The sequence below is a fragment of the Lepisosteus oculatus genome, chromosome 8 (assembly GCF_040954835.1).
Source record: "Lepisosteus oculatus isolate fLepOcu1 chromosome 8, fLepOcu1.hap2, whole genome shotgun sequence".
In the NCBI taxonomy this organism is placed as follows: Eukaryota; Metazoa; Chordata; class Actinopteri; order Semionotiformes; family Lepisosteidae; genus Lepisosteus; species Lepisosteus oculatus.
Genome location: NC_090703.1, coordinates 42,876,518 through 42,898,881, shown reverse-complemented (window position 1 = coordinate 42,898,881; position 22,364 = coordinate 42,876,518). Strand labels below are relative to the sequence as shown.

Here is a 22,364-nt window from a genome sequence, read left to right as displayed (position 1 = left end):
ATTGGCACCTTAAAACATAATGGAAGCTCTAGATTAGATTTCTACAAGAATGACCAAAATGAAAATAAAACCAGTTTGGGATTTCAGACTCATCTAATGAAATACATATTGACTTGAAGAAAAATGCATTTACTTATGGCTGTGACAAAAACAAACTAGCCAAATCATTCAAGATGTACAATATTTTTTGCAGTTCTTGTTAAATTTGTTTAAAAAAACGAGTATAACTCTGAACTAGGTTATTTAGATGTAGCTTTTCTATTGACTCGAGGATTAAAAACTATGTTTGCAGTACTACAACCTTTGAATATAAGGAAGGGAATAGATAAAAAAGTGATTTGCTAGCACGCAGTTCAGCTTTAAGAGACAGGAGAGCAAGCACTACGCTTATTCATTTGTTAATTAGGAAAACATAATACAACTGATATTTGTGCCCTACAGTTAAAGCAAATTTACGGTTCTACACCATTTACAGCGTCACACGTTTTAACCTTTTAAACCCTTATCAGACAGAAGCTTGTTAAATTAATCAACCTATCAATCACTCAGATGCGAAGTGACAAAACAGGGAGACAAAATAGTTACTCTGTGCACGTTAAATGATTGCATCATAAAACCTAATTATTTTCTTATTTGGTTATCTGTAAATGTGTAACCAAAAGCAAGACCTCTCTTGAAAGAGAAAAGGAAACATTCTTCAAATCTAAGCATAGTTATTATCTTAACCTTTAGTCGTGGTAACATTTATTAAAACCTATCATTGACCATTATAATTATGAACCAGATATTGCAATGGTTAAGTTTGTCTTATTGATTTATATTAAATTTTTGGGCTCAAAAGTAGTTAAAAATGTAATTTACTATAAGACCAAAATCCCGGAAGAAATCTGTTTCAAAAGTTAGGAAATCTGATGAAAAATAAATTCAGCATCTAATGTGTAAATTAATATATATATATATTAATACGCTCTTGAGCAATCGCACCTTTAAAGAGATTACAACCATCTTTAAAAATGCAGCTTTATCAGTTGCATTACTGATAATTTACGATTTTATAAGGAACGTTTGTCATTTTAGACTGCTTACAATAGTAAATTACATCCTTTCTATGTATATACCTTCCAGTAAATTTATGTTACTTTACAGCAAAAAGACTACTGGTTACGTGGAGACACGCACAAGTTTGGTCACTGTGCTTCATTCAGGAGATTATCTGAGCAAAGAATGCCTAACGATTGTATTTAATTGGGCTGAAAAGCATTCGTGCTCCTGGGCTCCTCCCACCATTGAGAGGAGAATGCTACGGTGGGCTGGAGCGGTGATAAAACCTGTTGCAGGAGACCCCAGTGGTGTTATATCTCTGTAAGTCTATGGTGTCCTGGGTAGTCGACTCTTTTCCCGCTTATTTGAATCTTGTTTTAGCCATTTACTTTATCATTGCTTAAATGCTTCTTTTTTGTTTTTAGCTTTAACTGTATTCTTGCATTTTGAACCAAGTCAAATTTAAAAGTTCTGAAGGCGTTTTTTTGTTCTGTATAAACGCAGAAATGTCAGCCTCGCACCTAGTATGTGCCTTAGTGTTCCTGACTATAGGACTGGAGCCATACGGAGTAGAAGCTACCGGAGAGTATTGTCACGGGTGGGTGGACGTCTACAACGTTTGGCACAAAGGTTTCCAGTGTCCAGAACGGTTCGACGGCGAGGAAGCCAGGTTTTGTTGTGGAACGTGCATCTTGCGTTACTGTTGCACTGCAGTGGAAGCAAGACTGGATCAGGGCGCATGTGAGAACGACAACTTCTTCGAGTTTGAATCGGATGATCCTGCCAGTAAAAACCCACCGCAGTGTAAGTTCATTTACTTGGTGATTATTGGTTGTCGGTTTACATGTATCTCTGACATTATGTTTAAACTATTTTGATAGAATTTAGAAGAACTTTTTCTTTTGTCTCTGAAGACACCTTATACGGTTCTGGGCAGTCAATTTAAAGCAATGCTTTGTGGTTGCTGTAAAGGTATTGAATTACATTGACTTAGCCAAGATAAAGAATGTCTAGAACATTGCAAACACTGCTATTACTGACAGTATGGTTCTGTCTGTACAAACATAAATATTGTATTGACTTTTGCCCATCTTGTTTTCCAGTGCCAACATACCTCCCCTTCCTCATTGTTGCAAGTGTTTTTGTCTCCTTTGTCATCATTGGCTCTTTCATCGCTATCTGTTGCTGCCAGTGCCTTAGGCCCAAGGCTGAAGACCGTCAGAATGGCCCATTGCCAATCCAGAGCCGTTTGCTTGAGTCTGGGCCTTCTTCTGATACCAGGACCCCTTCTCGCTACTCCAATGCCAGCTCAAGCTCTACTAGTAGGTGTTCCACAGGAGGACGTGCTCCGAATATCTGCACTGTGGGCACAGAGGCTACCATGAACATGTATATGTCCACAGCAAATGGATTCCCAGGAATAGGCTCTCAGTCTCAGCAGTATATGCCTCCTACACAGACCTCTAGTCAGTTTCTCCAACCCCCGTACCTAAGTTATGGGATGCCACCGGAACATCCCATGCTGATGAACCCATCTTACATGGAAAATCGAACTGTATATGGCCATCAGCAGGCACATTCATTCCAGCAGGCCCCAATGCACACTGAACAGTTATACTCCGGCGTTCCAATATGACTTGTTCTCTAATCATGGTTATAGAATTGCATTGCTAAGCAGGGATGTTTTAAAGAAGGTTTAAATGGCACATTGACCAGTGCCAGTATAGGAGTATTCACATTTTAGTGAAACTACTGGTTAATAAGTAAGGGGACTCTTTGGAAAAACTAAGATGTCTAAGATTTAGTTTATAAATATTTTGTGTATACATGGAATCCTGCCTTCCTAATGTTTACCATATATTAAAAGGTGTTCACTGAGGTTATCACTGTTAATGCAATCAAATTACATTACAGTTGCCTTCAGTTAGGGGTCTTTGTTGTTTTTATGTATTTCAAGAAAGTTATACCTCATAAAATATCTAATTTCCAAAATGATTATTTAGAAATGTGTTGCATGAAGCTGCTTTTGATATATTCAAGAATCTCTTGATTCTACCCTGCATGATGTATCTTAAAAAAAAAAAAGTAGCATGTGGTAAAGATTTTCTCAGTACAGATCACTTAATGTTGTTTTATATAAAAACAAACATCACAGGGGGCTTTTGTAATTATTACTTCTGGAAAAGGAGCGTTTTCTAACTTTAGAAACATTTTTGTAAAATGCAAGTTTTTCACTGTTTTCAGTGCTCATACTAAATAAAAAATGAAAAAGTCACAAAAAGTGAGATTTTCTTTTCTTCTACCTCAAAATAATTCTTGAGACTTAACCTATACTGAAAGATGCAAATTGCATGAGTGTTTAGATGAACAAATATTGTCTTGCAGGATGTTGCAAAACGACAAGACCCAAAGAAAAAGTTCCAGATTTTTATATACTGTTTGTTGATTTTTAAATTTGCTTTCTTGAATGTCATAGCACTATGCAATAACAATGCATGCTGTTTTGCATTTTTTCTTTAAACTTCAACTTTAAAAAAAGACCCTGTTTATTGTTTGGGCTAAATTGGCTACACTCTTTCGTCTATGGAATTTTAAGTATGGCAATTGGGTGTTGTGAATGTGCTTTGTTTTAGTAAAAAACAAGAGATTTGGACATTTGAAATGCAATTGTGATGCAACGAAGATGTTGACCCTACTGCGGGGGTTGTCTCTGTCAGAGGTAACAGTGGGAGGGGAAGTAGGGAGGAACCCAGGCTTCTATCTCCTCACACCCAGAGTGGCCTGGAATAAACCAAATAAAGAGGATTGTGCTAATCTCTGAGAAATGGCTCTGGGGAAGTGTGAAAGAACCCCCAGCTGTGTGGATGTTAAGGCAATGAAGTAAGGAGAAAATGAATTCCAGGTGAATATGCAGTGACCATTTTCAACATAAGTGATATCCAGAATTTCTTAGTGCCCTTGCACAAGGTACCAAGTATTTACACATTACTTTTAATAAATTCAGAAAACATTATTTTTAATACCAACTAGGTAAACATCACATACACTGGTCCTTATTCTTGAAAAGCATATATAAATAACATTGTATCAAAAAAATAAAAATAATTGTACAATTGAATTGTTATTTTAAAAAAAAGATTGTTTTGTTACCTTATGTTCATGCAATGGATACTAATGGGTCATTTGCATGGGCAGCATAGAGTCCTCCTAGACTATAGATTAAAGTCTTCTTTGGATTTTGAACGAAGAAACTTGCTTTCAATTATTTGAATTTAATACTCCTTTTATAACTTATTTCGAACTTGCAAAACCTATAGCCAAATTATTGGACTGTGTTGTCTATATATTGTGCTGTATATAAATCTTAGTTGGTGAACCATTGTTGTATAGTGGCATTATATTTTGTATTGTATATGCTTATTTCTGCAATATGTGATACAGTAATCTGTTTAGATAAAAAAATAAAACAATTATATATCCTTATTCTAGATTTTACCAGTGCTAAAATTGAAGCAATTTAGGTTGATTAAAGGTTAAAATCTTAGTGTGTAGTGAGAAGAAACTTCTTCATGGTGTTGTAACTTTCTATCCATATTTTTCTTTGCAGTAAATTATTCTTGCCTTTTAGAATAAAATCTGAGCAGTAATATCAGAACATATTAATTTTATCATTGCAATAAAGGTTTGCACACTTCTGCACGACAAGGACTCAGGAACTTTTATAATCATAATAATATAATTTCAATTTCCTTTTAAAATGTTTATTTCATAATAATGCATTGATTTGATTTTACTAATTTTAATTGCCGTGTAAGTTGGGCTTTTTAATTGCCTTTACCCAGACTGATAAAACTATTGCAGATTTTAAACCAAAGTACTTGTTGTTGATGAAGATTTTAACACTTTTAATAATGTCTGAGATGTTCGTGTGTGGGCTACAAAACTTAAATTGATTTTTCGTACGATTAACCCCTTCCAATGTCACACCTTTAGATTTAGATTATAGTATTTAAATTCAGTTGTCAAATGCCTGGTTCATGTTTTAAACAAGTTAAACAATTTACTGATTTTGGTATCTACGTACTTTAACATTCACACATATGCTTTACACTAATTACATGGTTTATGTTTTTCTTGACTGTCTAGACAATGGATTTTCATCAGTGCCATTTCACAAAAAGAATTCACTTCTTGTCATACCCCGCAATTAAATAGAAGATGAGAAATCACTGGATGTAAAAATAATTATGGTTATTTGCCATTTTTCCACTTAGAATATATCTAGAAAATTATAACAGACCTTCAGAAAATTAAATCCATAATTAAGATATGCTGTAATTAATAGTTATCTAAATTAAATTTAGCTGGTTTGAGCAACCCTCGGAATCTTTCATTTGCAAAGTATATGGTGTGGAAAAAAGTAAACAAATTATCAGAAATGTTTAGGATAAATCATAAAGGATTAAGATACATAGTTTTCACACAGTTCCCAAAATGGAAATGTTACCCCATAAATTCCCTGAAGAGTACATCAAATGGTATCATTTATTGACCTTGTATATTCCTAATTCTGGATTTTATTACCCATTCATTTCAACCAATAAAATAGGGAGTTAATGTAATCTTAGTTTTTGCTGTTTTTTTCCTTCTATTTCATTTACTAATATAGGACTAATTCCTGACAGCATATATTGCATTTTGATCAGGGTCTAAAGTGGGGTCAAAGACAAGTTTTAGGATTGAACTCCTACTGTTCTTGAACTAGGTATCACTTAATATAGCACGGGTCTGGTGCATGACAATACCAATTCAATAATAATAATTGCTTACACTTATACAGCACTTTTCTGGACACTCCACTCAAAGCGCTTTACAGGTAATGGGGACTGCCCTCCACCAATGTGCAGCATCCACCTGGATGATGCAACAGCAGCCATAGTGCACCAGAACGTTCACCACACATCAGCTATCAGTGGGAAGGAGAGCAGAGTAATGTAGCCAGTTCATAGAGGGGGATTATTAGGAGGCCATGATTGGTAAGGGTTGCAGAGTTGCAGGGTGATATGGCTGCTGGCTATTGCATGCTGGCAATAGACATGACAAGACGATTTAGGTTAACAGGACTAGAAATACGAATTAACATACTTAAAAAAGCTGTATTATAGACTATAAAAGAAAATCGCAACTAAAAGATCATTGTACAATTAAAAAAATACAGTAAATCTATATTTTTATGTGTCCTTTCTGTTTTAAAAAAGCAAAGCAACTCTTAGACCAACGCAATCATAAGAAAACTAAAACCGAAATTCTATCTGAAAAATAAATCATTATATTATTTTCTTGATATATACGAAGATAACATTCCACATGGATTGATAAGCAATATTTGCATATATTTCATTTTCCTGCTTAGTTTCATGTCACTGCTAGCCAATTGCATTGAATTGGTTAGAGAGAGACATCTAGTGAACACAGCTGCAACTGCGCCTAACTGGTCATTCAGACGCACAAGAAACACCGTAATCCTCCTGAGTATTGTTCTTTTTTTGTGGTAGTTTTCTTCTTTAAACGTAATTTAACTGACTAAATAAAGTGGGATATCAACAATAAATGAAGCAGGAAAAAAACAAAAACCTTTACTGTTTAGACCGGTATTTCACGTGGTACAGTATGTTTTTTCCGAGCTTTAAACTTTCTCCCACAATCCTCAAATCTCTATGTGTAGCAGTAAACTCTCGCGTTACTGAGGACTCTGATCAGCTGACTGGGGTTGTACACACGTAATATAGCGAAGTGATGAAGAATGAGTTCCTGGGGAAATATCTATTGAGAAATTAAATTCCACACAGCAAAAAGAATAAATAAGAGCCCTCAGCCCTCCCCGGTTTAGCGATCTGGGAAAATATCACTGCGTTATCATGGAACACATTACGACACCAAAGGTAAAGGGTTTTCTGTGCATGAGTGTTTCTGACAAGTGGAAATGTTACAGTATAGTACGTATGTAGATTTCCATTAAGACTTTAAACGTACCCTAAGGCTAACAATCAAAGCTTCTAACCCCACGGCTAACAATATCCGCTCATAGGTATGAAACTATAGGCGATTTGCACTATTTTAATAATTAGCGTTTTATGAACATTACAAGATGCACTTCGTCAGACTTAAGTTTCTTTTTTGCCCTTTCTGCATACTCATTCAGTTGGGGAATGCTCGTATTTAACGCCAGCCACATTCGGTCGCTGAGTTGGTTTTTCAGGTGCTCAGATCTAATATCAGACTAAATACGTGTTTGCCAAAATTTGTAAAGATACATACGATAAATTATGGTATGCATTAAATTAAGGGAAAACGTGTTTTTATCACCTCAAATTCTGATTAAGAATCGGACGGGTTTTGTTAACAGAATTGCACACTGGACCAAAATTGGCGTCTAAGTAAATAAATGGTATATCGAGCAAAAAGTGACGTCAAGATATCTTCCTTTTATGAAAAGCATACAGAAATGTAATGGAATTTATCTCTGAAAATAACTCCCAAGTTACATTTTAAACTTGAATAGAGGAATGAGATATTTTGGGTTTGCAATCTTCACAGGGGGACATTTCTCTTAAGTTTTCGTTTGTTTCTGTATTGTTTTATAGTGTTGCATGCTGCTGTGATGTGCAATATCTAATTTCTGACATGCTTCACTTATTGCAGCCATAGTACAGCTGTCATTAAAAGGTTTTGATGAAACTTGTATAGGAAATTCACAGTTTCTCCCCCAGAAGCTAACCTCTTAATGTTATTTACTTTCTTCATGATATTTACTGCTTTATCTGGTGTGACACTAACCATTGTCAGGACTGTATTACAAACATGCAAAATCAAGCCTGGGGTTATATTTTTTTTAACATAAGTGAAAAGGGTAGCAAACGTCATTTAAATATTAGGTAAATCATTTACAAATAAAATATTTGAGAAACCTGTCCATGTAAATTGAAGAAAAAATACCGGTAATAGATAAAAATATTTTTTGTTTTCTGTGTCTTGAATCTGATTTAAGATACTTCTTTAAAGTAAAAATAAAGTAGAATTCATTGTAAAAAATACTAAATTCCATTAAATGTGCCACTTCCAAAGTGCTTGAGGTAATATAGACAACACTCTGTATTATATATTAAAAGACTACAGTACCTTTTAAAGGAGAGGCCATTGACAGAAAAAGGCTGGGCCCCCAAAATGCAGAATTAAATCTCTGCTATGAAAGGTGAGATCATAGCAGTAATCGTTGCATTGTTTAGGTGTGTATTGTTTAATTGATGTTCCTCCTCATGTTTGGCAAACTGCTGATATTGTCCAGTGTTCCATTTTTTTAGCTTTATCCAATTCAGAGTAGCAGGTGAGTCGGAGCCTATCCCAGCGGGCAGTGGGCTCAAAGTAGGATACACCCTAGATGGGATCATGCCAGTCTATCACAGGGCAAAGAGAAACGCACACACTCACAGCAGGGCCAATTTTCCCATATGCCAGTTAGCCCATGAGTATCTCTTTGGACCATGGGAAGAAACTGGAGCTCCCAGAGAAAACCAATGCAAACCTGAGGAGAACATACAAGCTCCACACAGACAGCACCCCAGCTCTGCAATTGAACCCAGGGCCTCAAAGCTGCGAGGCAGCAATGCTAACTGCTGTGCCGCTGTGTTGCTGCTTGTCATATCATTTACTACAGTATTTCTCGTTCGGACAGTGCATGGAAAATTAAAAAAAGTTGCACTGTATCAAACCAAGAGTGTGAGAGAGTACATTAATGGCTGCTCCTTTTGTACAGGAAACTTACTTCCTGACTGTAGTTTTTTTTTTTCAGCTAAACTCCTCAACAGGAAACAGCTTAACTGTAATGATGTGTAGCACTTCAGCTACAGAGGATATGAAGATCCACAAATTATTGCAGTCAGCAGATGTGCAGGAATTCGGGCTCAGGATTTCCTGATCACCTCACTATTCAGTGTAACTCAGACACATTCAAACCATTTTGGTATCCATTGTTAATAATTACCAAACGCGAGACTCAGTTGATGAGAGCAAATGTGGCTGGGAGTACAAAACCTGCCTGTGTGGTATTTAAAGACTAAGAGAAGTGGGGGGAGTGGGGTTTTGTTAAATGTGACTTCTGATTTCTGCAAGATTAAGTTATTTGCAAGCATGTTTTTTCACAAATCTATTACATGTACATCTTTTAAAGAGGACATTTATCTGACTTTGGATGTATTTTTGCTTGAATAACTGTCATCCACACCATATTTTCCTGGTTTTAAAATCCAGAACAGTTATTTCAAGGGAAATTCAGTTCTAAACTCGGGACTGTAAAATCACCGTGCTTTGCAATCCCCAGTCATGATGGCTTTCTGGAACATTAAAAAAATAAAACTCTGTGATCTCAACATGACAAGAACGAATAAGCTCTATGTAGTGATCTGTGAAAACCAAAACTTCATCCTAAACCTCCAGAATGAAAGATATTATGTTGCTATTATTATTTAAAATATGGTTGTCTATGTGATCAAGTTGGATGTGCTTTCCTCTGATGTTACAGGTGGAATATGTAAAGCTACTAGACAGATACACAAATAAGAAACCAGCCACTGGGACACTGTACCTGACTGCAACCCACCTCATCTATGTAGAGACCTCTTCAGATGTCCGTAAAGAAACATGGGTAGGTTTTTTGTTCTCATCTTGACGTTTTACATTAGCAGCTGCAGGGGTTCTGTCATGTTGTTCCCTTTATACATGAGCTTTTCCTGTAAATGAACTACTCATCTGATAAGAGACTTGACCTTTTATAAATTCTATAAAAAGTAACTGTTTTTGGTGAACAGCAGTTCTCTGGTTGTCTGCTGTTACAGGAAGTCAAATCCCCAAAACAATTATTTCTGGTCTGGTACCTGAGTTTATTTCATTTAAACTCTTTTCAAAAAGGTTAGATGATAAAATAGAATTTGTTACAATGGTATGTGAAAGAATAATAATAGCAATATTATTAATGTTTACAATTACTCCAGAGATCTCTAACGAACTCCATTATGCACCAGCAACCCCTGTCATAATGCCATGTGCAAGCTACTTGGAAAGGAATATATAGGAATATATTTATAATAGATAAATTATGTCTAGAAAGTTGGCACTTGAACATGCTAGAAATACTATGAATACTACAAGAATTTGATCCTAAGCATTTTGCAATCTCTGTTTTTGTCAAAACAGATATTACATCACCATATAGCCACCGTGGAGAAGCTTCCCCTAACTACAACAGGATGCCCACTTCTCATTCACTGTAAAAATTTCTGTGTTCTGCACTTTGTCTTTCCCCGGGAACGAGACTGCCAGGAGGTGTCAATGTCTCTAATACGACTGTCACAACCAGGTATTGTGATATTCACCTGAGCTTTCCTACGAAAGTGTTGGTTTGCTGTTAAGATTATACAATGGAGGTTATTTATAAACATAGTATGTCCATAATAGTCCAATTGAAATACTGTGATGGCACTTTTTACCTCATATGACTGTGTTGCACCTGCAAGTTAAAATAGATGGAAAATTACCAGCACCTGTTACAGTAACCAATAAATGTCAGTATGCAAATCAGTGTTCAAGTCTGGCTGCTGATCCGAGTGAAGAGTGCACATTGTTATTGCTTATAGAGTTTAAATTAATACAATGGAAAACAGAACAATTTTTTTTTACTCTAAGAAAGTAAATTGTGGAAAAGACAGATACATTATCTTGATTATAGTAACTTATCAATATAATAAACTATTCTGTGCTTGTCTTCGATATTTAGAATACTCATAATGTATCACAGACCGTAAGACATCTGTAGCTTTTTAAACTGTGAAATGGAATATAATATCTTTTCAAAGCTGTATATTATTTCCTTTAGAATACCATATTATTACGTCTCTAATATAATAACTCTTATAAAGGCTAGTGGACCAGTATTAAGCAATGGATTTTTACATGCTAAATTCTCCTTAGTTATAATTTATTTGGCCCCTGATGTGGTTGTATAACAGTAAGAAAATATTAGTTTGCGAGTGTTGTGTCAGCAATAGAATGCTAAATAAATGAGGTTTTAAGGTACGATTATTAAGCTATACTTGACTATAAATCCTCTTTAAACCACTGTAGCATTTTAAACTGTGAAACTGAACTGTGAGAAGTCTGTTGGACACTTTAAAAAAAATTGTTTTTATACTAATGCTTTCTATACAAGTTGGTAGTTAATTATGATATATTTTCAAAGCTGTACATAATTTTCTTTAGAGTAGAATATATTACTTGTCCATATAAGTATCCTTATGGCAACTATGGAAACAGAATTCAGTAATGAACCTGTGTACACTTAGTTCTCCTAATTTTAATATCTCTGTATTACAGCAAGGAAATATTAGTTTGCAAATGTTTTGTCAGAGATAAAATGCTAAATGGAAGAAGTGTAAGGGTAGGAATTTAAATATGTTTGAACCTCTTTAAAAGAGCCTTTGCAGTCCTCTGTGGGAAAGGGGTCAAATGAATCCCAGGTTCTAAATTTGTGTTGGAACTATTTTTTAGAGTTATTTTTACTGTTCTGGACATGGTGAAACAGAGTAGAGTAACAGTCTAGTTTACCCTGCAGGTATGGAACTATATCCATCACAGTGTCAGAATGGGGGGGGGGGGATTGTGTTCTGGGGATGTCCCTTGTTAAACTTTTGATTTTTTTTACAGCAAAGCCAGAAGAGCTCTATGCTTTCTTGTATAACCCAAAGCAGAATGAAAAGGACAGAGAAATTGGCTGGGCCACTGTTGACTTAAAAGCAGAGTTCAAGAGAATGGGAGTACCCAATGAATATTGGGAGATAACTGACCTCAACAAGAACTATGGGGTAATGGAGGATTTATATAATGTGTCATGTAGGGTCTTTAAATCTAATATTCTTAGAGATAATAGACATAAAGTTATTTAATCTTTTTAACCTTTGAGTTGTTTAAAATCTATTATTTCTGATCTGTTTTGCATGTAAAAAGTACGTTTTTACAGTTCCTGTTTTTATGCTTTTCATTTTACGTTCCTGTTAATGACAGTTGTATCAATTTGCAGTTGCTCAGAAAGGAAGTTTTCCTGTCACCATGAAAGTGCCATATCCATTTCTCTGCTGTATACTGCAGAGAACTGTGCATTATACTGTACACAGCACTGATGTCTGTATTAAATATAAATAAGGCAAAAAAGAGGATTGCAGAAATTATTACTTGCGTTATTATTTTTGGTAACTTTTTTATAGTTTCAAGCAATAATTTATAACAGAGATGGGGCACAAGTAGTGATTTACGAAGTATTTTTAAAAGAGACAATTTAAAACAATTTTACTTATTTTTCACATTCTTTTTTTATTTCTTTTACATTAGGATTGACACAATCTTAAAAGGGGGGGATTATGAAGCAAGCAAATTTTCTTTAATTGTGTTATACAAAAAAATTAAGACAGCAGTGTTTTCATGTCTTAATACTTTGTATCTTAATTACATTGTTTTGCAGATTTGCAGTACCTATCCAACGGAATTGGCTGTTCCTAAAACAGCAGGCAAGCTTACAGTTGTGGGGAGTTCAAAGTTCAGGAGCAGAGGAAGGTTTCCTGTGCTCTCCTACATTTACGACAACAGTGTACGGTTGTTGTTTGTGTGTCTGTTAGTATAAGTTGGAATGTTGTACAGAGCTGTTTTTCTTTGGTGTAAGCACAAACATTTTTGCTAAATTACATTAAATATTGTGTAAAGACGGAAATGGGCTACTAATATTACAGTAATTATTTTCTACCCAGCACTTAAGATTTTTTCCCTTTCCCATGCAGGCTGCTATCTGCAGGTGTAGCCAGCCTCTATCAGGGTTCAGTGCCCGCTGTGTAGAAGATGAGCAGATGCTACAGGCCATCAGCAAGGCTAATCCCAAATGCTCCTTCATGTATGTTGTGGACACAAGGCCAAAGGTACTTATCAGGACGAAAACTGTAAAATGGGAAACAATGTATGCTGTTGCACGGGCATTATGTGTATGACTGAGTGTTGATCCAACTAATTGCTGTGATTTCTTTCCTCAATAGTTAAATGCAATGGCTAATAGAGCAGCTGGAAAGGGATATGAAAATGAGGATAATTACTCCAACATTCGATTCCAGTTTGTTGGCATTGAGAACATACATGTAATGAGGAACAGTCTTCAGAAGCTTCTAGAAGGTACGATTTTCAGCTTCTTGCCTGTAAACAGTGAGTCATAATGACAGACCATTTACCAATTTCTTTCAATTGGTTTTTGTTGTGTCTCTACAATTTATGTCTCCACACACAAAAGAAAACAATTGTAAATGCAGTATCTTATGGTTCAAATTACCTTTAAAGGCCAATCAATGCTCTGCACTAAATGCTAAATTTCCTTTACAGTATGTGAAATGAAAACTCCAACAATGAGTGACTACTTGACAGGCCTGGAAAATTCTGGATGGCTACGTCATATTAAAGCTGTAATGGATGCTGGAGTTTTCTTGGCAAAGGTATTGTCCAGACATAAAGGCTTCTGCACTGTTGGACTATCCAATTAAGACTTCGAATTGCAGATGGGTTTAATAGAATTAGGTACAGTAGTTGTTTTTTATGTTAGAATTACAAGGTTGAAGGAGTCTTTATCTACAGATCTGCTTGGCCACAGTCAGGTAGAGCTTAGCCTTGAACCTAAAAATATAAAGCTGAGTAAGCACCAAGTCCGCAGTGTTCATGAAATAGAACTGGCTTAAGGAGTTTTAGTTGAATATCTATTATATTTTAAATATGTTTGGGGAAAGAAAAATTACTTTTAAAGTTCTGTAAATGCATTTTCTAAAACATAACACATTTGTACACTATGACAATGATGTAATTTACAGTACTAAAGAGTACTGCCACAAATATCCAGCTTGATTCTTTTTTTTACATTTATGAAGAGAAACTTAAACATTGTAGTTTTAAAGAAACTAGTCCTAAAATAGTCCTAAAAATCATGGACCATAATGTTGGGAATTTAGTTATTTTGTATCAAAAACACAATGTTTTTATTTTTCTTGACAAGAAGAATTTTGAAGTTTGTGTAGACATTTCAGTTCCCAAAGGTCTGTCTTAAAAACCTATAAAACTCTTTTGCCCCAATTTTAAGATATTGGAGATAAATGTGACAGTTTTAAAAATATACTATATGTAATTGTTCCTTCTATACTGTTATTAGTAAGTGTAGTTTGTTAGGATGTGAAAGTATTAACAAGTTTCTGCTTCTGTCTTTGCCAGGCCATGACAGAGGAAAAGGCGAGCGTGCTGGTGCACTGCTCTGATGGGTGGGACCGTACAGCCCAGGTGTGCTCCCTGGCTGGCATTTTACTGGATCCCTACTACAGGACCATTAAGGGCCTAATGGTAAGAGCTGTCCCTGATGTTCTTCCAACAGTAACTACAGATTTTTTTTTACATTTTAAAAATCTAGTTTGCTTAATTATTCTTACAGTGATGGTGGATGTGGTGAATTGTAGTTGCAGGGTGTTAGTAAGATTTTGTTCTACACAATCTTGTGTGATGCACAGTAATCCTGATGAAATACATGCAGTGTTTTTCTTTGAGGCCAACCATGCCAGTGTATACGTTCGCTCATGTTTGACAACAAAAAAAAAAAAAGGAATTGTATTAGTTCTGCCTTGCATTTTGGATTCCTCATTTATGAGTTGCAGTGCAGCATAAATTTATTTAATCAGACAAAAGCATGTATTGAGTACTCACTTTCTTTTCACTGGGTATATTATTTAATTTTACTGTTTTATACCTGTTTATTTCATCTTGTAATGTGTATAGCGGTATGCAGATCAAATGAGAAAAACTGTTACAGAGAAACTATAACAACAATATGTTGTAGTTACTTTTCCTGAATATGGATTTTTTTAACTCTTCAGAGACTTTTGTTTTTGTACTTTTAGGTTTTAATAGAAAAGGAATGGATATCTATGGGCCATAAATTTTCACAGAGGTATTTACTTTTGCAGTACCTACGTAATGAGATGGGATATTCTAACAATATTGTAACCTGACAAAAAGTAACCTGAAACGTGTTTTTTAAGTGTGTGGATGGGTTTAGAAACAATATTGATACTTACAACTAAAATTTATTTTAAATAATTTATTTTAAAATAAGCAAGTGCCTATAATGTTTTAGCTCAGTAAAAAGGGAAGAATATGACTAGAGGATCTTGCAATTACTCTTTCCTGTTTGTAATACTGCTTCCTCTGCATAGTTTTTAGAAGAATTATTCAAAGGCTTGTCACTGAGATCTTATGAACAAACAGCACATCTCTCAGAAAAAAACACATATAATAACCCAGAAGCACATTGTCTTACAATTAGAACCAAGGAAAATGAACATTGTCCTTGTTCACCATTTTTGTCATTCACTTTTTTTGTGTTGCGGTTTTAGCAAAGCATTTTCAGGTGAAGCTGAATGACATCTCTCCTGCATTGAGCGTGCAGTACGCTGTAGTAGAGTAGCAGGGCAAAATGAGAATAAGACATTTTCTAATGTCCAGATGTCAACATGTTATAAAGCTGTACTATGCACAACAGTTTTACATGTTGCATCCTTTTCTTGTATCAGGAGTAAAACGGGAAAATGGAGCAGTAAAATGCTATGTATTTTGAATTGCAGGTGTGCACATTTAGAAGGTGATCCCAAAGAAGTGTCTCCAGTCTTTACTCAATTTATAGAGTGCCTCTGGCAACTGATGGAGCAGTTCCCCTGTGCTTTTGAGTTCAACGAGAGATACCTGATTGAAATCCATGATCACGTGTACTCCTGCCAGTTCGGGAACTTCATTGGCAACTGCCAGAAAGAAAGAGAAGATCTGAAGTGAGTATTTTTTTTAAGGCCTGTACTGAGTTTAGGATTTAGAGTTAATGTTTCATAATGGTATTTAACAGGTCATTTTAAAGTAAGTTAAAATGTAAACTTCATTTCAGGCTTCTCTTATAGATTGGAATTTGACCTTATTCGCGACAGGCCTTCAGAAGAATGTCAGTCGGTGCCAAAGTTTTCAGTGCAGAGAATGTCTGCTTGTAATGTCATTGGCCCACTAGCTTATTTAGTAGTCATTAATTGATCCAACAGTCTCATCCAGCCATTTCTTCAAAGAAGCCAGGAAATCGTCTTGGAGAACATGGCTGAGTAGGCTTATTCCATACTAGCCCATTGAGAAAAGAAGTGGCTCCTGTTCTAAGTTTTAAATGCACTTCCACATAGTTTCCACTTTTGCCTTCTGGTTTGTGTTTCATTGCTTACTTTTAACAATGATGACATGGTGGGGTGTTTTAGTCAATGCCTTTAAGAGTTTTGAATACTTGTATCTTGTCCCCTTGTAGTCTTCTCTTTTCCAAGACTAAAATCCTCCAAACGCCAGTGCTAATTTGGCATCAGATGTCACTGGTTTACCAATTATACCTGCATTTAGATCATTTTTTAAATATAAATTAAAAGGTGCTGGTCCTAATACAGATCCCTGTAGTACTTCATAAAGCTCACGGAGTGTATGTTTTGTGGGGGAAGGTTACACAATTCAGAATACATTTACATTAAAATCTTGGATTTGTTATCAGTGCCAAATCCAACATAATCGTTATATATTATTGCTTCTTCTTTTCTTTTACTGCTTCGTGTTCTTTGCTACAAATTTGTAAGTCTCTTTGCCAGGTCATCAATGTAAATACATTTGTTCTCACCTGACTTATCTGGTTAAATAAAGTATTATTGTTGTCTAAATACAAGTTGACTCTTTGACTGGGAATGCCATCTCAAGTTTATTTTTTTAAAAAGAAGGTGATCTATTAATGCAGTTCATAATCATAATCATAATCTTTTAGAAGTTTGATAGAAAGAAAGAGTTTGGCAGCTGCTGTTCAGTAAAAAAATTTTAATAATCAATTTAAAAATGCCTTGAAAACATACGAGTAATTTTTGTGACCTAATAATTACATCATTTCATTTTTCAGAATTCTAACTCCAGAGTTTGGAACTTGTTAAACTAGACCACATCTAAATTAATGATTTCCACAACCAGTAAATCTGGCACTTGTTTGGTTATCAGTAGTGGTTTTGGACTGTGTGAAAATATGCAGCTCTTCATGTATTTGAAAATCAAAACAGTTTGTGTGAAATCAATTAAATTATTTTTAGTGTGCTAACATCCTGTTAATGCACAGGCTTCAGGAAAGAACCTATTCTGTGTGGCCCTTTCTTTTGGAGAAAACGGAACAATACCTTAACCCAATTTATAAAGGCCCTTCAGCATTTGGTGTGCTCAGACCAAACACACTGCCTTTCAACTTCAAGTAAGTTCAGATTTTTAATTTTTGCTTGTGAATGCTAGTTGCAAGTGCTTGACATAAACATCAATGACAAAAACAACATTATTACGACTGCTATCATCATCGTTATAATTTATTGGGTAAGACTGTGAAATATTAACACTCTAGAACCAATAATGAGTAGTGATCCAGGGTACCTTATGGAGGCCAAGTTCTGTGCTCTTGTTTTCTTACTATTTTCCTTTTCTGGAAATCATCAAAATGCTGTTTGTAACTTTTTTACAGATTTTTTTGTGGAGGTTATAAAATTCTACTTTTAGAAACTACAGTAGTTGTCTTTTAAACAGTAATAGTAATTATCAAATTTTGCCTGACCTAAAATCTTAAAAGAAGATTTTATTAAGTTATAAAGTCAGTTTTAATAAGTTTACTGCCTCTGGTTTCACCAGGAAATATGAAGATAATGCTTTAGACTCTGCTAATCAAATATCTTTTGTTAGTTGTCTTTAATATAGAAAACAAAGCAGTCTCAGAGGGAACTAATGTCAGGGTGATTTTATGTTTATTCAGGTTTTGGTGTGCCATGTATAACCGGTTTGATAAGGGGATGCATCCGAAGCAGTCAGTTTTGGATTACTTACTTTCACTCACTCACCAAAAAACAGATGGTGAAAAGAGCCTAAATGAGCTTGAAAATGTAAGTATAATTGGCAATGCTGTTTGTGGTTATACTTATTTAACTATAATGTGTCTGTGGAGGACAGTATTTAGTACAATTGTTTTAGCACTTACCACAAGCATTCTTCACTCCTGCACAGTATATGTTGCATACATGTGAAGAAATACATTTTAACAAATGGAATAAAAAGAATGATCAAATTGTGGTGATTCATGTTTCTCTGCTCTGTTGCAGAAGCTAGCATCTGTTCCTGGAGTCATGCCAGATGAAGCCAGTGTTTGTTCTAACAGTGTCTCAGTTGGTCAGCCTTTCTCCCCAGCCAATCTCAGTGTCTCCAAGAACTGTGCAGGGGTACAGAGAGCTTCACTGACCAATGGTACGGCTGAGGAACAGGAGGCAGTTTCTTCTGAAGACGACCCAGCTCCTGAACCTCACCCGTTAGTCACCAACAGTGAAACTGAACTTCCTGAAAACTCAGCTGATAAGCCGACAGAATATTCCTGTAGAATTTCAAATGATGCCGTAGAGGAATAGTTTTAGTAGAGTGCTTTGGAAAAATGATAAACCCTGTTTTTGAGCAGGCCCAGGTTAAGAATTGAATTGCTTCCTGAGAGGGAAAATTTTATTCAATTTGAGCTGACTGACTTCAGAGGATCCCATCAAAACAAGTGATGTTGGTTGCTGCAGTTAACTAGTTTCAACTTTCAAACATTTAAAAATATTTACATTTTGTATAGTTTGGGAAATAATAAATGACGATAACCTGTCGTATAACATTTTCATGAATCAACTATGTATGAGCCAGCATTCCCTTTCAGGTGATTCTGGAATATTCCGGACATTGTTTATTTCTCTTCTGAAGGTATCAAAGGTTATTGGTTGACTTACATTAATGTTCTGGAATGAATTACCATTTTTCAGATACATTTGTCAGCCAACAATTTCCTCTAGCTGAGAAATATTGCAGTTGCTGTATGGAGAGATTTGAAATCGTTATAATAACAGTTTATCAGAGGAACAGCAGGAGATAGCACTGAAGCAATGGGCTCCTGTAAGAAAAAATAAGTTGTATTAAAGATATTTTTGTTTCAGTGTAGAATAATATAGTTTCCATCATAGTTGTATTGTAATGATAACCATTGGAAAGACAATTCTGGTAGCACAGATAATATCTTTTTAAATAAAGGGAATACATTCCAAATATTAGGACCAAAAATGAATGGATGTTTATGATTGTATGAAATCTCAAAATCATAATGCCAGTACTCATACATACAGGAGTAAAAAGCTTGAGTGGACTATTTTAACATTTTTCTGCATGTCTTTATTAAACAAGCAGTCTTGTTTAATGATTCCATGAATGGGTTTGTTTTCACTTTTAATTTTTCTCATTATAAGCAAGTGGCTTGATTACTGCAACAGAATTAGCAGTGCTATGCAAAATCTTTAGTCTCTTTGCTGATGCATTTGGAGTTGGAATGTCTGCCTTTAAGGGCATTTTAGTTTCCGTGGGAGACATTGTTCTTGCAATTTCATCTTTGCAGAGCAAAAGTAGCATTCCATGACCGCAAAATATTATGCAATATCACCTTTACATATGTCTATAAATTAGGTATGCTTGTATTCTAGTTTGCACACATATTGTTTGGGTACTACCAGAGTGTTACGGTCGTTCATTTTTGTCTCTGGTTTAACTAGTGAAGACTAATCTTAACATAACACTGTGTTTCTTTTATTGAGTTATGTGTAGTCATTCAGAGTAAAAATAAAGTGGGATCTTCCTCCTTAGTGTGAGAGCATTCCAAATGGATGGATATACTGCTACATCCTCAGATGTACTGTCTCGGACATCAAAGGCATAAGGAATGAACTTATCCTCAACACGGGTGTTTATTGGTACATACTGTTAGGTGCCAGTAGGTGTTGCAGAAATGTTGATCAAGCAGGACTGATTCTGGCACTTCCTGAATGATTATGTATTTTGACATTTATTTTTTATTATTAATCTACTCCATTTGAAGTTCTTAAACATAATTGAAATATTCTAATCACTGTACAAAACCTAGTTGTAAAATAGTTGTTCATTTTTGTGTTTTTTTTTACTATTTGCACTTTCATGAATTAAAATTTCTTTATAAATAACAGTAAATTAGTCTGCTACTCTAAATTATTTTAAAAATGAGCCTATAAGACTAAGGTCAAAGCCTTTTCTTGTTATTGTTGATTTGCTTTTTAACACATCATTCAATTTGTCCCTTTATTTTACATGGTTTTTAGTCATTTCACATGTATTGGATATTTTTAAATGGAAGCCAATAAAGTTTAGAATTTATAGGGATCTTTACTGTCTCGATGTAGGCTATAAAAGCAGGAGACATTTGTGAATTCTTAAATATTGTAGACCAGTAATCTGGCTTCATGTTTGTTTTTTTTTTCAGCTATTCTTTTGTATCATTGCAGGGCTCTGCCTTTAACCTTTACCCTAATATTACTTTTTAAAAATCATACTTTTAGTATAGTTTTTCTTTTCATCATGTGTCATTATTGATTTTTAAAAATCCAGTTCTCAGAGTCCTAGAGGAATACTAGCTTTCAGAACTTTAAGACTCATCTTCATCGGGAAAACAAAATGCAAAACACAGTATTACATTTCAGAGAGTGACAGATATGTAAAAAAGCCTCACTTTGCCTAGGCAATGATATATATTGAGTTGAAAATATGACATTTCAACATTTCTGTTGCTGACAAGTTTTGTAAATCAATTTATTTTTCTGTATACACGTATTTTTGCTTACCACCATATGTCTTAAATTTGAGTGCCCTGACTATACGATTTTAATGTGTGTTTAATACCTATTGATTCTAATGTTAGACATTATAATGACATTATAACCTGCAGTTTTTTTTTTCAAGCAGCATTGATTCTTTGTTAACATTTCTAAAGCACATTTCTGGGTTTAGTTGTGTCCGTGAAGGTGGTATTTTGAATTGGTTACAGTTTTTTTGTCTTCCATATTTAAAGCAATTCCTAATTTTTACTTTGTGTTGAAAAATAAGGGCTTGACAAAGTGATTGTTTTAGGTCATCTTATTTTTTATCTGACAGTATTAGATTGAGCTTGGAAGGACTCCATGGAGTTCTTCCAATAAAAGGAGGTGTTTGAGATTAAAAAAGATCAAACAGTCTGATAGCATTTAGAAACCTGGAGGAGCTCTGTGAAACCATGTAAATGATATTATTTTGGGTAAAGAGGATGAAAGAAAACAACTATTACAAATTCATGTTAACAACAGGCAAACTTAGTGTTTCTCCATATTAACCTTGTGTGTTTGTACTGCTATGAATGTTGTCTATATAGACAGAATAGGTATGGATAGTGTCAAAAATGATCTTTTTAACTGTTTTGGTATACTGCACTCTCTGAGAACATTGCATCCCATTCTGATACTACTGTTGTGATGGATTCTGTTGCCATTTTGTGAAAGAATTCTAGTTTTAAAACTGCTATGTGATGTTCTATAGACAGTATAACACATACTGGTGTCTTTCTTTGAGCTCCTATCAAAGGGAACAATTGCCCACTCACTATGTAAATTTAAACTTCATAGTATTTTTTTCATTTTTTTTTTACGTTTCACAGTTGTAATGTTAAGGATTACATTTCCTATATATGCACTGTCGCCACACTTTTGTACTGTATTTGATAAATAGTCTGTTTGATTTAAAAAAAACATCTGTTTTGTTTTAATTATTTAAAGAGGTGTATTTGTAAAGCAGTGCCATTTTTTCAAAGTATAAATGTAATAAATATGTAATATACATATTTTTTGTGTCTGTGAACTTTCTTGTTCAAATCTTTTCATGTTTAGTTGTGATTATTCTTAAAATGTCCCCTCCCTCTATCTGACCGTCCAGACATATTGAATGTACTGTATGTCCATGAAATTGTTATTTTTTATTTCCTTTTCAGGGGCATCCCGTTGACTTTAATTTTTCTATTTCATATTTCACTGAAATAAAACACCACATGGGATGAAAATGGGTGCAAAACAAACATCTGTGTCACTTTCAGGTTTTAAAGAAGGAATAATTAAGTTTTCAAAGGAGTCTTCTACATAATGGAGATATTCCTTGCACTGATTGTCAGGTGCTACTGACTTTTTGAACCCATCTTCTTTAATTTAGCCTCACATTGATAGTGTTACATGAACCACACTCAATTGAAGATAAGTGCAAATACAACAGTAGCTTTA

General features: G+C 34.8%; 2 protein-coding genes across 2 annotated transcripts; both read left to right on the top strand.

The window, feature by feature from the left end:
• Window positions 1–1,061: 1,061 nt before the first annotated feature.
• Window positions 1,062–3,305, top strand: shisa2a (shisa family member 2a). Its single transcript, XM_006632816.3, has 2 exons — window positions 1,062–1,845; window positions 2,145–3,305. Exons 1-2 carry the CDS (start codon window positions 1,548–1,550, stop codon window positions 2,675–2,677), a joined length of 831 nt encoding a protein of 276 aa, XP_006632879.3. The 5' UTR covers window positions 1,062–1,547; the 3' UTR covers window positions 2,678–3,305.
• Window positions 3,306–6,805: 3,500 nt separating this feature from the next.
• On the top strand, window positions 6,806–21,911 carry mtmr8 (myotubularin related protein 8). The gene is made up of 14 exons (XM_006632815.3): window positions 6,806–6,983; window positions 9,620–9,742; window positions 10,291–10,453; window positions 11,797–11,954; window positions 12,608–12,733; window positions 12,921–13,055; window positions 13,170–13,302; window positions 13,507–13,616; window positions 14,380–14,505; window positions 15,057–15,106; window positions 15,780–15,980; window positions 17,327–17,455; window positions 18,002–18,128; window positions 18,345–21,911. The coding sequence occupies exons 1-14, from the start codon at window positions 6,960–6,962 to the stop codon at window positions 18,642–18,644; spliced, it is 1,905 nt and encodes a 634-aa protein (XP_006632878.1). The 5' UTR covers window positions 6,806–6,959; the 3' UTR covers window positions 18,645–21,911.
• The last annotated feature ends 453 nt before the right edge of the window (window positions 21,912–22,364 follow it).